The sequence below is a fragment of the Leucoraja erinacea genome, chromosome 11 (genome assembly GCF_028641065.1).
Source record: "Leucoraja erinacea ecotype New England chromosome 11, Leri_hhj_1, whole genome shotgun sequence".
Lineage (NCBI taxonomy): Eukaryota > Metazoa > Chordata > Chondrichthyes > Rajiformes > Rajidae > Leucoraja > Leucoraja erinaceus.
The window spans coordinates 52830504-52846147 of NC_073387.1; the positions used below are offsets into that span (position 1 = coordinate 52830504).

The window sequence follows — 15644 nt, forward strand, 5'->3', positions numbered from 1 at the left end:
CGAGTGGGGAAGGGGATGGTCCAGTGGAGGTTCGGCAGCGATTGCAGCGCAGGAGACCTGGGATCGATCCTGGCTGTGGATGAGACGCAGGTCTGTGCCCAGGGCTCCCGAGAATGTTTTTCACTTGTGACCTTTGACCTGGGCATGCAATTCAAACTCCGCTCTGATTTTTGCTCCACACACGTCTCACTCCTCCAATCACCGTGCTCTATCCTCAGTCCCACCCCCAAACTAACACCTCTGACTGACACCTCCCTCCTCCAATCATCGCTCGTATTCATCATGGTCTCCCCCCTCCCACCATTGCCTTCTGACCGATGTCTCTCTCGTCCAATCGGCGCCCTCGATCATCAGTTCCACCCCCATTGTCTCATGGAAAGCGGAGATTTCACCGAGTTTTAAAATCCGGATTACAAAAAATGGGGGGATCGTTCCCCACCTCTCAAAACAGGGGGGGGGGGGGGCTTGTCTCCCCCTGACCCCCGGGATTTTCGCCCCTGGTTTATATTCATAGTTGAGCTGATGACCAGGTACAATTCTATCACGTTAATATGAGCTGAATCATTTTATGACATAACAATAATGACTCAGGAACAAGAGTTAATGATTCAATCCCTCAAAGTTTATTCATCATTCAGATATATCTCAACCTAAGTTAATTTGTCTATAGTTATAATTATAACAGGTATATGAATTCCAGTTTTGAAAGTAAAACGGCTGTTCCACTTGGGCGACCTAATCCACGAGTTCTGGCGAGTTTGCCCTCGACTCATACTCGCAGCATGGTCCTAAGAAGTCTTAGGAGGTCTTTGTAACTCTCCTTCATGTTCGAGAGAAGTCCCCGTGTACTCAAGGCCTCAGCTAGGTCGCGGCGTATTTTTCAACATGTTGAAAAATGCCCAAGAGTAAAAAAAGGTTGCCATGGAAAAAATCAATACTTTTTTTACTCGTAGGTTTAGTCATAGTAGGTCGGCATGTTAAGTCGTAGGTAATTGAAGGTAGTCAAAGGTAATCAAAAGTATCATAGATAGTCTTCATCATATTCGAAGGGAGGTTGAAGGAGGTTGTCTTTGCTCTCCACTATTCGGTGTCTAATTTTCCCGAAGTTAGTCATAGCTAGTTGAAGCTAGTCTTCAACGTAGTCGAAGGAGGTCTTCTACATAGTCGAAAGAAGTCTTCAACATTACATTTTCTCAAACTCTCCTAAACTCGCCAATTAGGTCGCCCGTGGGACAGCCCCTTTACCGTTCAGTGAACTTATTCTTTATTTTGAGCGGAATTGGGCAGTTGAGGTAAAAAGTTCTAGATTTGCAGTATATTATTGCCAAGAAATGTTTTGTTACATCACCCCAGAATGTGTCTAATTGATATTTAACTTTTAAATGTCTATGTTTGATTTTCACTCACTCTGGACATGGATTATACAAACCTAACCTACATAACCTGTCCTCATGTTTTTTTTTCACATAGTTTGGGTACTATGAATCAGTACTACATTTATTCTGAGCACAATAAATATTTTCTTAGCTGTCATATTCAGAACAGAAGAGAATAGAGCAGATATTATTATTTTTTACCAAATTGGTTCATTCTAGAATAACCTCTGAAATGGTCAAACAACCAATTCAGTTCAAGGGGGAAGTTGAGGTGTTCAGAAGTCTCACCACAGACAGTGAATGCACAAATAAAATAAATTAATAAAACAGTAAAAAAACTAATTTGAATGCATGTCATTATTCAAATATAATTCCATAACTTTCTAATTTCCAAGCTGACAAATTCCACCATTGCTGCTACATTACTCACCCTCATTAGTCTCCAAGAGTGTGTTTACTAATTATGCTGTCAATAAAAATAATGAAATGAAATTTGCGGTGGTAAAATGTGCCATTTGGAACTAAACAAAATTGAGTTCATTGCATTGATCACTTTCAATCAATGATTGCGACAAAAGCCACATCTTGTCCAAGAAGAGTTCAAATATTTCTTACAGCTGTATTCATTTCCACATTTGTCACCTTTATGAACTCTTACCATCAAAAGCTTTATACTTTACCATCTAATCACCAACTAATATAATTTGCCTACCACCATTTAACGGCCAAGTCCCTCAATCACGTTACCTGCCCAATTTTATACCCACCAAACCGTGTGGCCACCCATCCCAGTTTTCCTCTGGCTTCCCGCACAACATATAGAACATTGTTGAGATATAACGGTAGATAGGTTCTCAAATGGGGATTGTAAACCATGCTGACCCATTAATATCGATGAAAAGGCTTGAAGGGTCACTTAGGCCCTCAAATCTCTCCCCAGTCTTCAACAAGTAGGTTGCTTTGGGAGCATAAGAATATGACTGCTTTTCTGGGTTCGAGTTGGTTAAACTAGATGTGGGACATTCACACGTGCGGTAAGAGCTGGGAGTTCCAGCCATGGGAACTTCCTCATTGTTTTTCTGGGGGAATACTGCGGCATTTAAGGGCATCAGGGGTTATGGGGCAAAGGCAGGAGAATGGGGTTGAGGGAAAGATAGATCAGCCATGATTGAAAGGTGTCCGTCTGCAAGCGCTGTCTGCGGAGGGCGCTCAGCATCGCCAAGGACTGCTCTCACCCCAACCATGGACTGTTTACCCTCCTACCATCCGGGAGGTGCTACAGGTCTCTCCGTTGCCGAACCAGCAGGTCGAGGAACAGCTTCTTTCCGGCGGCTGTCACTCTACTCAACAACGTACCTCGGTGACTGCCAATCACCACCACCCCCCCCGGACACTTATTATTATTTATTCAAATTGTTTGCTATGTCGCTCTTCCAGGGAGATGCTAAATGCATTTCGTTGTCTCTGTACTGTACACTGCCAATGACAATTAAAATTGAATCTGAATTGAATCTGAACCTGAAGGTGGAATAGACTTGTTGGGCTGAATGACTTTACTCTGCTCCTCGAACTTATGAAATTATGACCCCACACAATTAGTGAAAATGCTGATACCCTGGGACTCGAGACCTCAGTGGCCCTTGGTGCACCTACTTTGCCGGTGATTGAGATCAACTGATGATTACTTTGTGTTTAGTTTAGAGATAGTGTGGAAATTGGCCTTTTGGCCCATTGACTCCACGCCGACCAACAATCACCCGTACACTAGTTCTTTGTCATCCTAGTTACGCATCCTGCACACTTGGGGCAATTTACAGAAGCCAATTAACCTGCAAACCTGCACATCCTTGTAATATGGGAGGAAACACGAGTACCCGGAAAAAACCCACGCAGATCGTGGGAAGAAGTACAAACTCCGTACAGGCAGAAATCTTAGTCAAAGTCAAAACCCGTAGTAGAATGTCCCACATCTAGCTTAACCATCTCCAACCCGTGGTCAGGATCAAACCCAGGTTCTCTGGTCCTGTAAGGTAGCAACTCTACCGCTGTGCTACCATGCCGCCCGAATTGGGAGGCTTCATTCTATTGAGTCCTGTGCCCCTGGGACCCTAAAGTGTGTCAGTTACCATCAAAATGTCCACCCTGCAAACTGTATGGTTACTGAGCAGCTGGTATGCCCCATCGATTAGTTGTCTAAATATCAAAACATACCTGACAAAGCCCTAAATCTGATCAAGTTTTCTTTTGTAAATCTGTGCAAATGTATATTATGTCATATACTGTTAATCCGTGCAGTTCACAAAGGTATTTTGGTTACACACTGTTACCAATATTTCAATAGAAGATCATTGCATATTAAACCAGGAAAAATAATAATAGTCCACTTCTGTATCACTGGATTCAGTACCGAGCAGGTTAAATCTCTTCCCCATTTTGAGCACGATGTGGATGTTTTCCTTTCTTATAAAAATTGAAGTGATTTTTGTGCGTATGCCTACATTTGAATCTGCAAACAAATGAAAAAACATTGTTTTGTTTAGTTTAGTTTAGTTCAGAGATACAGTGTGGAAACAAGCCCTTCGATCCACTGAGTCCCGCCGACTAGCGATCCTCGTACACTAACACAATCCTACACACACTAGGAACAATTTACAGGGATACCAAGCTAATTAACCTACAAACTTGTATATCTTTGGAGTGTGGGAGGAAACCAGAGCACCCGGAGACAATCCATGCAGGTCACAGCGAGAACATATAAACTTCGTACAGACAGCAACCGTAGTCAGGATCGAACCCGGGTCTCTCGCGTTAAAAGTAGCAAGTCTACCGCTGTGCCACCGTGCTACTCATAAAGAATGTCACCAAGAATGATTGTTGGTGGACATCTCCTCAACACATTCCACGGATGTGTACAGTCACATTTGCCATTCGATATTGGTGTTATTAGAATAGTGTCAGGTAATATGTTAACAATGAAACTCATTGCAGTTTCACCACAGATTTTCCGGCAACTGGTGTTCCGTAACTGGTGTAATCTGGCCAAAATTATGGGAGAGCATTTGCAATTCTCCCCGGAAGTCCCCCCGAAAATGTCTCGCCTAGGCCGGGTGAGGCGGCCGATCTCGAGCTCATCGAGGCTTCCGCGCCGATCAGCGGGTCTAATTCGCTCCCCCTCTCCCCACGGCCGGGGCTGGCACGAGCTGTAATAACGATGGTGTACGGAATGAGCCGCTGGAGGAGGAACTTGAGGCAGGTACTATCGCAATGTTTAAGGAACACTTAGGTACATGGATAGGACAGGTTTAGAGGGATATGAGTGAAATGCAGGCAGGTGGGACTAGTGTAGATGGGACATGTTGGCCGGTATGGGCAAGATGGGCCAAAGGGCCTGTTTCCACACTCTATGACTCAATGACTAACCAGCAACCGCAGTATTTTGTGTCTACTACTTATACAACGATAATCCCTTACTTGGTTATAGCGTACAATCGGCAATAACGGATACCGTTCCCTTCCCTACGGTCAATTGTAACGTGGGTTTGCTGTTAATGTAAGCTGAGAAATGAGGCAAAAGTAGAGATCATTGCTACAACTTACCTCTTGATTTTTTGCATCTGATCAATAGTGTCTGGGAGAGGAATGTTGAATGTTTCAGGCAGAAACAAAACCAAAATTCCAGATAATGCTGACAGAATTCCAATTAGAGTAAAAGGTAAAAACTCCTGGTGAACTCCTGTGAAAATACAGACATTTTAATTTTAAATGAACACAGAGCGACACAATGCAGTTGATAATCTAAACCTCACCTCCGTTGTCAATAACATTCTTATTGTTTAGAGTTTAGAAATACAGTGCGGAAACAGACTCTTCAGCAAAGATTATAGAGCGTTCCTCTATAACCTTTGCTCTTCAGCCCCCTGAGTCCGTGCCGACAAACGATCATCTCGTACACAGGCACCACCCTACACACTCCGAACAGTTTACAATCTTTACTGAAGCCAATTAACCTACAAGCCTGTATGTCTTTAGAGTTTGCTGGAGGAAACCAGAGCACTCAGGGAAAACCCATGCATGTCACAGGGAGAACGTACAAACTCTGTACAGACAGCACCCATAGTCAAAATCAAACCTGGGTCCCTGTCACTGTAAGGCAGCAACACTACCACTGCGCCAACATGCCAATCCACTCTGCAATGGTAAATAACTCGTCTGGTCCCTGTTCCCCATCTCTGGTCTTGTCCACGGGGGGGGGGGGGGGGGGGGAAATGGAGGACGGCCAAAAGTTTTTGTGCCTTCCACCACAGTGATGAATGCTGTGGTGGATGTTTATGTTACATGTTGTGTCCTGTTTATGCATTTTATTATTTTGTTAACCCATCTTTATGCTTTGTATGGAACTGATTTTTAAATTATGTAAAGCACTTTGGGGTCAATGAAAATTGACTATAAATGTGCTATATAAATAAACTTATTATTATTATTATTATTATTGTGGCAGTCTAATTAGAAATATGTTGAAATGCCATGAACACAGCATGAATACATAGAAAAGGCAGACCCTGCCACCTTCTGGCACAGCAACGTAAAACTGAAGATAGACACAAAATGCTGGAGGGACACAACGGGTCAGGCAGCATCTCTGGAGAAAAAGAATGTGACATTTCAGGTCTGAACCATTCTTCAGACTGAAAATAGAGGTGGGAGGAGGGGTCAAATAAACCGGAGGCGAGAAAAGGCCAGAACAGATTAGGGCTGCGAACAGATGACATTAGGAAGGGTGGAGCCCATAATGGCCCATTGTTGGCTGGGGAAGGTATGATCACGAGACAGGTACCAGGATACGGCCAGTGGAAGTTCACTACTCTCTGTGTGAAAAGGTTTTCTTCATCTCAGTTCTAAATAGCCTACACCTTATTCTTAAACGGTGGCCCCTGGTTCTGGACTCCCCCAACATCGGGAACATGTTCCCTGCATCTTGCATGTCCAATCCCTTAATAGTTTTATATGTTTCTTTAAGAAACATACCCCTTCCATCCTTCTAAATTCCAGTGAATACAAGCCCAGTCGCTCCATTCTTTCATCATATGACAGTCCTGCCATCCCGGGAATTAACCTTGTGAACCAAGGCTGCACTCCCTCTGTAGCAAGAATGATCTTCCTCAAATTAGCAGACCAAAATTGCACGCAATACTCCAGGTGAGGTCTCACCAGGACCCTGTACATTTGCAAAAGGACCTCTTTGTTCCTTTACTCAACTCCTCTCCTTATGAGGGCCAACATGCCAGTAGCTTTCTTCACTGCCTGTTGTACCTGCATGCTTACTTTCAGTTACTGATGTACAAGGTCACCCAGGTCTTGTTGTACTTATCCTTTTCCTTACCTGACATGATTCAAATAATAATCTGCCTTCCCTTTCGTGCCACCAAAGTGGATAACCTCACATTTATCCACATCATACTGCATCTGCCGTGCATCTGCCCACTCACCCAATCTGTCCATCATAGCATTCTCTTCACAGTTCACACTTCCACCCAGCTTTGTGCCATCTGCCATCTGCAAATTTGCTAATGTTAATTTGCTAATTTGCTAATTCCCTGCTTTCTCTTTCCCTCTTTTCTTGCCTTATCGAAAAAGTGGGATAACATTAGCTACCCTCCAATCCACAGGAACTGATCCAGAATATATAGAACATTGGAAAGTGATCACCAATACGTCCAAGATTTCTAGAGCCACCTCTTTGAGTACCCTGGGATACAGACCATCAGGCCCTGTGGATTTATCAGTCTTCAGTCCCATCAGTCTACCCAATAGTATTTCTCGCCCAATGCAAATTTATTTCAGTTCCTCTGTCTCCCTAGATCCTCTGTCCTCCAGTACATCTGAGAGATTGTTTGTGTCTTCCTGAGTGAAGACAGAATCAAAGTAACTGTTCAACTCTTCTGCCAATTCCTTGTTCCCCATTATAACTTCACCCGTTTCTGTCTTCAAGGGACCCACATTTATCTTTACTAATCTTTATCTCTTAACATACCTAAAGAAGCTTTTACTATCCTTCTTTATATTCTATGCCAGTTTACCCTCATACTTCATCTTTTCAAGCCATATTGCCCTTTTTGTTACCTTTGCTATGTTATAGTCTTTTATTTTAATTTTATTCCATTCCTGTCTTCCCTTGTCAGCCACAGTTCCCTCTTACTCCCCTTAGAATCTTTCTTCCTCTTTGGAATGAAATGACCCTGCAACTTCTGGATTACGCCCAGAAATACTTGCCATTGCTGTTCCACCTTCATCCCTGCTAGGGTCCCTTTCCAGTCAACTTTGACCAGCTCCTTCCTCATGCCTCCATAGCCTCCTTTGTTCAACTGCAATACTGACACTTTCGATTTTACCTTCTCCCTCTCAAAATACAGATTAAAACTTATCATATTATGGTCACTACCTCTTATGGTTCCTTTACCTTGCGTTCCCTTACCAAATCCGGTTCATTACGGTTATTTAGTCACAGGGAGAACATGCAAACATAGCATTGACAGCACCCGAGGTCAGGATTGGTGCAGTAAGGTAGCAGCTCTACCAACTGTGCCACTATGCAGCACGATGCACATTCAGGTCTACCACCGATTTTCCATCTACTGGTGGTCTAGCGCCCCCGATAATCTGGACAAAATCACGAAAGGGCACTTGAAATCCCCCCCCGGAAGTTCCCCCGAAAATGTGGTTCCTAGGACGCATGAGGCAGTCGATCTCAACCTCATCGGGACTTCCGCGGCCGATCTGCGGATTGAATTTGCCTCCTGCGGCCGGGACTCTGGAACTCCGGCCCGGCTGGAGCCGGCAGATCTGTTCCCATACTCGACTCCCACGGCCGACTTTGCGGGCCGGAATCTCTGCCCCCCCGAGGCTGTGACCTCTGTTGATCCGGCAAAACGGATCATACGGCAAGGCTCTGGAACCAAGGGTGCCGGAAAGTTGGTGGTGGACCTTCACATAGAGTAAAAGAATGATCGTACCCAGATAGAAGATGTAAGGCGAGATGATGCTGCCCAGCCGGCTGGCCATTGAACTTACTCCGACACCCATGTTCCGTACTGCCGTCGGGTACAGCTCAGCCGTGTAGACATAAATCATGGCAAAGCCACACGTGGTGGAGAGTTTTCCACTCATCACCAGCACTGTAACGAGTCCTGAAATACCTAAATAAACCAGAAACAATCATAAGTTTGGTGGAGACACAAGGAACTGCTGATGCTGGAATCTTGCCGAGAACACAAAGCGCTGGAGTAACTCAGCATCTCTAGAGTTTAGTTTAGTTTAGCTTATTATTGTCAAGTGTACTGAGGTACAGTGAAAAGATTTTTTGTTGTGTGCTATCCAATCAGCAAAAAGATTAAATACATGAATACAATCAAGCCGTCCACAGTGTACAGATGCAGGACAAAGGTACAACGTTTAGTGCAAGATTTAGTTCAATTAATGATAATTTTAAGGTCTCCAATGAGGTAGATATGACGGTACGACACCTCTCTAGTTGGTGAGAGAATGGTTCAGTTGCCTGATAACAGCTGGGAAGAAACGGTCCCTGAATCTGAAGGTTTGCGTTTTCACACTTCTGTACCTCTTGTCTGATGGGAGAGGGGAGAAGAGAGAGTGGCTGGGGAGGGACTGGTCCTTGATTATGCTGCTGGCCTTGCTGAGACAGCTTGAAGTGTACATGGAGTCAATGGAAGGGAGGTTGGGTTGCGTGATGGTCTGGGCTGCGTCCACAATTCTCTGAAACTTGTTAGGAACGCTTGTTAATCTTTCCTCCTTTTAATGGTTTTACTCCTTTCAATGGCTTCCTTTTGGTTGCAGCTTCAAATTTAGAACTCCTTGCAGCATTCAAGACCGTTCTGATCAAAACGAAACGGGTGAAAAATCTGATGGTCATTAAGAAGCAACAGATTGGACTTGACTGTGGCCGTAATACTGTAACATAGGAGAAATTGCAAGCATCTTTTTTGGGGATATGTCATAGAACAACATTATGAAGTTAAAATATGTCCAGCAATACAACTACAGTACTCAGGGACCACTGTAAAAGACTAGTACGAGATACATTCATTCACTCTACAAGAGGAGCTTCATCTATTTTTTGCAATTTGAACACATTAAAACTCTACTGTTTCAACAATGCACAATGAGTACGTCAGTCACCCCCATTGAGTTGACAAGACTGAATGCCAACAACCACAATCATTCTTTTGTGTGACCTCAATAGTGTGTCAATGGAAGGGAGGTCAGTTTGTGTGATGATCTGGGCTGTATCCATAACTTTCTGCAATTTCTAACGAATTGGATGGAGCTGTTCCCAAACCATGCTGCGATGGAGGGTCTAAAGAAGGGTCCCGGCCCTGAATGAAACATCTTCTCTCCATGTTGTTGCCTGATGCGCTGAGTTACTCCAGCACTTTGCGTTCTACACAAACCTGGTGAATTGGTTTCTGTGTATCCGTCTGCACAATCCTACCATATGTTCAAAAAGCAGGCACATTTTCCATAAGGATGCCTCTAACTCAGACATTTGCCAGATGGAAAAATAAATCAAGATGTGATGGTGCGCTCCTCATTCATTAAAATTATTCACTAGTTAAGCATTCGTCCTTAATTTTTGATTTAGTTTAGTTTCGGCATACAGTGCGGAAACTGGCCATTTAGTCCACCGAGTCCGCACTGACCAGCGATACCTGCATACTAACACTATCCTCCTACACACACTAGGGTCGGCATGGACCAGTTGGGCCGAAGGGCCTGATTCCGTGCTGTATTTCCATTTTACCCTGTCTCACCATGTATGGACTTGTCCACCAGGGGGCAACCCATCCTTATTCTTGAGGCAACACGTTTACCTTGTGACACAGCAACTGCAAATGTTGGAATCACGAGTAAAATATAAAGTGCTGGAGTAATTCAGCAGCCAGGTAGCATCGGTGGAGGATATGGGTGGGCCATCGAATCTGAAGAAGGGTCCCAACCCAAAACTACATTCTGCACTCTGTTATTTTTTCTCTTTGGACTACCAGTACACTTGTGGATGGCTTGATTGTACCAATGTGCAGTATGGTAGAAACATAGAAAAATAGAAGCAGGAGTAGGCCATTCGGCCCTTCGAGTCTGCATCACCATTCAATATGATCATGGCTGATCATCCAACTCAGTATCCTGTACCTGCCTTCTCTCCATACCCCCTGATCCCTTTAGCTACAAGGGCCACATTTAACTCCCTCTTAAATAAAGCAAATGAACTGGCCTCAACTACATTATGTGGCAGAGAATTCCTGAGATTCACCACTCTCTGTGTAAAAAATGTTTTTCTCATCTCAGTCCTAAAAGATTTCCCCTTTATCCTTAAACTGTGACCCCTTGTTCTGGACTTCCCCAACATCGGGAACAATCTTCCTGCATCTAGCCTGACCAACCCCTTAAGAGGTTTCTATAAGATCCCCCCTCAATCTTCTAAATTCTAGCAAGTCTATCCAGTCTGACTACAAGCCGAGTCTATCCGCTCTGATTTAACTGGAGAGCAGGTAATCAAAAGACTTTCACTGTAGAGCAAAGGAAAAGATAGAGGCAGAATATAGTTCTCAGCAATGTAACACGCCAGTTCCACAGACCTCTTCTTCCAAGATGACGACCAGCCCAGGCAACTCTTTGTCGCTTTGTGTCTGTATGTTTCCCAGCCTGCATGTGGCTGGGGAGGTCATACCATGTCATCCTATGTCATCCCAGTTATACATCCTACACACTAGGGGCAATTTATAGACGGCCAATTAATGTATAAACCCGCACGTCTTTGGAGTGTGCGAGGAAACTGGAACACCCAGCGGAAACCCAGGCAATCCCAAGGAAAACATGCAAACTCCACACGCACAGCATCTGAGGTGAGGATCGACCCCCAAGTTCACGCCGAACAGCGAAAAGGTGCTTACTTTAGTACATCATGAAATTCTGTCTTGAAATGTTTACCAAAAGACAGCATAAAAAAATTAAAATAATTTACTTGTGGGTATGAACTGGATGACGATAAGGAGTGCTCCACCAATAAGTAGTATGCTTGAAAGAGTGACCCTGCGGGAACATCTCTGAAGAAAAATCCATGCCACTGTGTAGGCAGGGACTTCAATGGCAGCCAAGAAGAAGCAGTTCAAATAGTCATCTCCATGAAGATTGGGAGTGTTCAAGGAAAGGCCAAAATATCCTGCTGTTAGAATCATCCTGCAATACAACGGTACACTACTTGTAAAATATCTCCGAAAGCATTCCTTTTTCAACCCATCGTTGGTGTTCCTTCAATCCCAACAGAAGGCAAGCATCGATCTGAGTAGGGTCACGACCCAAAACGTCACCCATTCCTTCTCTGCAGAGATGCTGCCTGTCCCGCTGTTACTCCAGCATTTTGTGTCTAAGCATCGATCTGATCTCCATGTTATTGTATATAGTGAGCACTCTGCACCTCCCCTTTTGCTCTATCTATTGTACCTGAGTTTTACTTGATAGTGTTTATGCACGGTATGATAGTGTACGTCCACTTCAAAGACGTACGGGTTTGTAGGTTAATTGGCTTGGTAAAAAATGTAAATTGTCCCTAGTGTGTGTAGGATAGTGTTAGTGTGCGGGGATTGCTGGTCGGCGCGTAGTTGGTGGGCCACAGGGGCTGTTTCCACCTTGTATCTTGACACTAAACTACACTCAACAGTAAACCCTCGCAATAATCCACCTCTATAGAGTGGGTTTCAGTTATAGCGGACCGAGGCTCTCGTTGTTCCGCCCCCCATTTCCCCACCAAGCTGGCACCTCGTGGCGGGAGCTTCTGGTTGCGGGAGCGAGCGGCATGAAGGAGGCGTGGGTTCCAGGCCCGTCCTCGACTCACCGCGTGTGTGGCGGGGTACTCTGCGGCTGCATGGCCTGCATGGCCTCCTTTGAATTCCCCCCCCCCCCCCCCCCCCCCCCCCCCCCCCCAAGACCACATTTCTTCCCTCCCAGCCTTGGGTTCAAGTTTACCCCCTACCCACCCCCCCCTCACCCGGTTATATTTTGTATATTTTGCACATCCAATATAAATTATTCTACTCACCAAATCAGAATGTTGATGATTGTGATGATTCTGATATTATATGTTCTAACCAAATGAATAATTGCATAAGATTGTGTACTTTTAGCCCTCATATCTTCAAGCTGGGATAATAAAAAGAAATACAGATTACGTATCTTAATAGAAGGTATTAGAGATTTTAGAGATGTTGTGAGATGTAGAGATACCGTGTGGAAACAGGTCCTTCAGCCCAACGAGTCTCTGCCAGCCAGCAATCACCCGTTCACTAGTACTTTTCTACACACTAGGAACAGTTTACAGAAGTCAATTAAACTACAAACCTGCATGTCTTTGGAGTGTGGAAGGAAACCGGAGCACCTGGAGAAAACCCATGGGATCACAGGGAGAACGTACAAACCCTGTACAAACAGCACCCGTAGTCAGGATCGAACCTGGGTCTCTGGTGCTGCAAGGCTGCAACTCTACTGCTGCACCACCGTGCTGTTCCAAATTACTTTTACTATTTGTTACTATTAATGCCCATTATTACTATTAACTTTCATAATAAGTACATAGTGGCAATAATGGTCATTCAAGTCTTAAAGTATAAACTGTGTTATTTGTAGCTTGATACATTCCCCGTACCGTTTTTACTGTCACAAACTGTTTTCTGTTAGAACCAGCTGGAACTACTAGTAGCAAAGTTCAGTATGAACATAATGGACTACAGTGTTTAGTTTAGTTCAGAGATATAAAAGTACACAATGACTTGGCCTCCACAGCCAGTTATTTACAATATATATATAAACAATTTATAATGATGACAAAGGAATTAAATGTAACATCTCCAGGTTTGTGGATGACACAAAGCTGGGTGGCGCTGCAAGGAGGATGCTATGAGGCTGCAGGGTGACTTGGATAGGTTGGGTGAGTGGGTAGATGCATGACAGGTAGTATAATGAGGATAAATGTGAGGTTATCCACTTTGGTGGCAAGAAGAAGGCAGATTATTATCTGAATGGTGTCAGATTAGGAAAAGGGGAGGTGCTACGAGACCCGTGTATCCTTGTGGACAAATAGGCTGGAGAAACTCAGCGAGCGAGGGAGCATGTATGGAGCAAAGGAATAGGTGACGTTTCAGGTCGAGACCTTTCTTCAGACTGATGTGGGAGTGGGGGGGGGAGGGGGGGCGGAAGAAGAAAGGAACTGCTCTTCCTTTCTTCTCCCCCCTGCCCCCACATCAATCTGAAGGGTCTCGACCCGAAACACCGCCTATTCCTTCGCTCCATAGATGCTGCCTCACCCGCTGAGTTTCTCCAACATTTTTGACTACCTTCGATTTTTCCAGAATCTGCAGTTTTTTCTTAAACTGTGTGTCCTTGTACAGTATCTGAAAGTAAGCATGCAGATACAGCAGGCAGTGAAGAAAGCAAATGGCATGTTATCCTTCACAGTGAGAGGATTTGAGCACAGGAGCACGGAGGTCCTGCTGCAGTTGTACAGGGCCCTGGTGAGACCACACCTGGAATATTGTGTGCAATTTTGGTCTCCTAATGTGAGGAAGGATATTCATGCGTGTAGCGTAGGTTTACCAGGATAATTCCCGGGATGGCAGGATTGACATATGATGAAAGAATGGATCGACATGGCTTGTATTCACTGGAATTTAGAAGGATGAGAGGGGATCTTATAGAAGCATTAAATTATTTTGGGATTGGACATGCTAGATGCAGGAAAAATGTTCCCGACGTTGGGGGAGTCCAGAACCAGGGGTCGCAGTTTATGAATAAGGGGTAGGCAATTTAGGACTGAGATGAGGAAAAACCTTTTCACCCAGAAAGTTGTGAATCTGTGGAATTTTCTGCCACAGAAGGCAGTGGAGGCGAATTCACTGCATGTTTACAGGAGAGTTAGATATAGCTCTTAGGGCTAGTGGAATGAAGGGATATGGTGAGAAAGCAGGGACAGGGTACTGATTTTTTTCTGATCAGCCATGATCATATTCAATGGCGGTGCTGGCTTGAAGGATCGAATGCCTACTCCGGCACCTATTTTCAATGTTTCTACAGCCGCCTGTGGCAATGAATTTCACAGATTCACCACCCTCTGGCTAAAGAAAATTCTCCTAATTTCCATGCTAATGGTTTGTCTTTCTATTTTAAGTATATACCCTCTGAGACGATGATAAAGGAACCAGGCCATTGTTAGCAGTTTGTTCGGTGAAAACGAGAAGTTGTTGCAACTTGGGTGGGGGAGGGATGGAGAGAGAGGGAATGCCAGGGTTACTTGAAGTTAGAGAAATCAATATTCATTCCACTGGGCTGTAAGTTGCTCAAGCAAAATATGAGATGCTGTTCCTCCAATTTGCGTTTAGCCTCACTCTGACAATGGAGGAGACCTAGGACAGAAAGGTCAGTGTGGGATCGGCACTAAGAAGGAGAATTAAATTGATTGGCAACTGGGAGATCAGGTAGGTTCAGGCTGAGTGGTGTTCAGCGAAACGATCGCCCAGTCTACGTTTGGTCTCGCCGATGTATACGAGTCCACATCTTGAACATCGGATACAGTAGATGAGGTTGGAGGCGGTGCAAGTGAACCTCTGCCTTAACCTGAAAAGACTGTTGGGGGTCCCTTGACACAGTCGAGGGAGTATCATAAACAGGCTCACTGACCACACAGTGCACAGGAGTACTGGTGATGTTACCTCAAGCTCAGTGAAGAGCACATCTGGTGCAGTGACACCATTTTTCTTTGCAATAAATCGGAGTATTTCTTCAGCCTCCTTTACCCTTCCTTTTAACATCAACCAGCGCGGAGATTCTGGAATAAACCTGAAATTCAAAGTGTTCTTTTAGGAATAGGATACTACACTCTCCAAAATATATATAAGATTAATTTTAAAATATTATTTAATGGCAGACAATAATATATCATTTCTTTTAATGGACTGTATAGACGGTGAGATAAAGAGATATAGAACATTTGTTCAATTTCTCTCCATATCACAGTCTATATCTCTCGTTTCCCTTTCCCCTGACTCTCAGTCTGAAGAAGGGTCTTGACCCAAACCGTCACCTGTTCCTTTTCTCCAGCTGTCTGGCCCGCTGACTTACTCCAACTTTTTGTGTCTATTTCCAGTTTAAACCAGCGCCTGCTGTTCCTTCCTACGCACTTCATTTAATTCTTGCTATCGATTCAGA

The 15644-nt window shown here is 44.3% G+C and overlaps 1 protein-coding gene across 1 annotated transcript in view; it reads right to left on the reverse strand.

Moving 5' to 3' along the window:
• Positions 1–320: 320 nt before the first annotated feature.
• The window catches only part of LOC129701817 (organic cation/carnitine transporter 2-like), a 31266-nt gene continuing 15942 nt past the window's right edge, over positions 321–15644 (reverse strand). Inside the window, exons 5-10 of the mRNA XM_055643281.1 lie at positions 15149–15275; positions 12487–12587; positions 11413–11627; positions 8387–8569; positions 4974–5109; positions 321–3882 (exon numbers count right to left, since the gene is read on the reverse strand). Coding sequence (XP_055499256.1) covers positions 3792–3882; positions 4974–5109; positions 8387–8569; positions 11413–11627; positions 12487–12587; positions 15149–15275 — 853 coding nt within the window. The 3' untranslated portion in view covers positions 321–3791. The remainder of the gene's footprint in view (positions 3883–4973; positions 5110–8386; positions 8570–11412; positions 11628–12486; positions 12588–15148; positions 15276–15644) is intronic.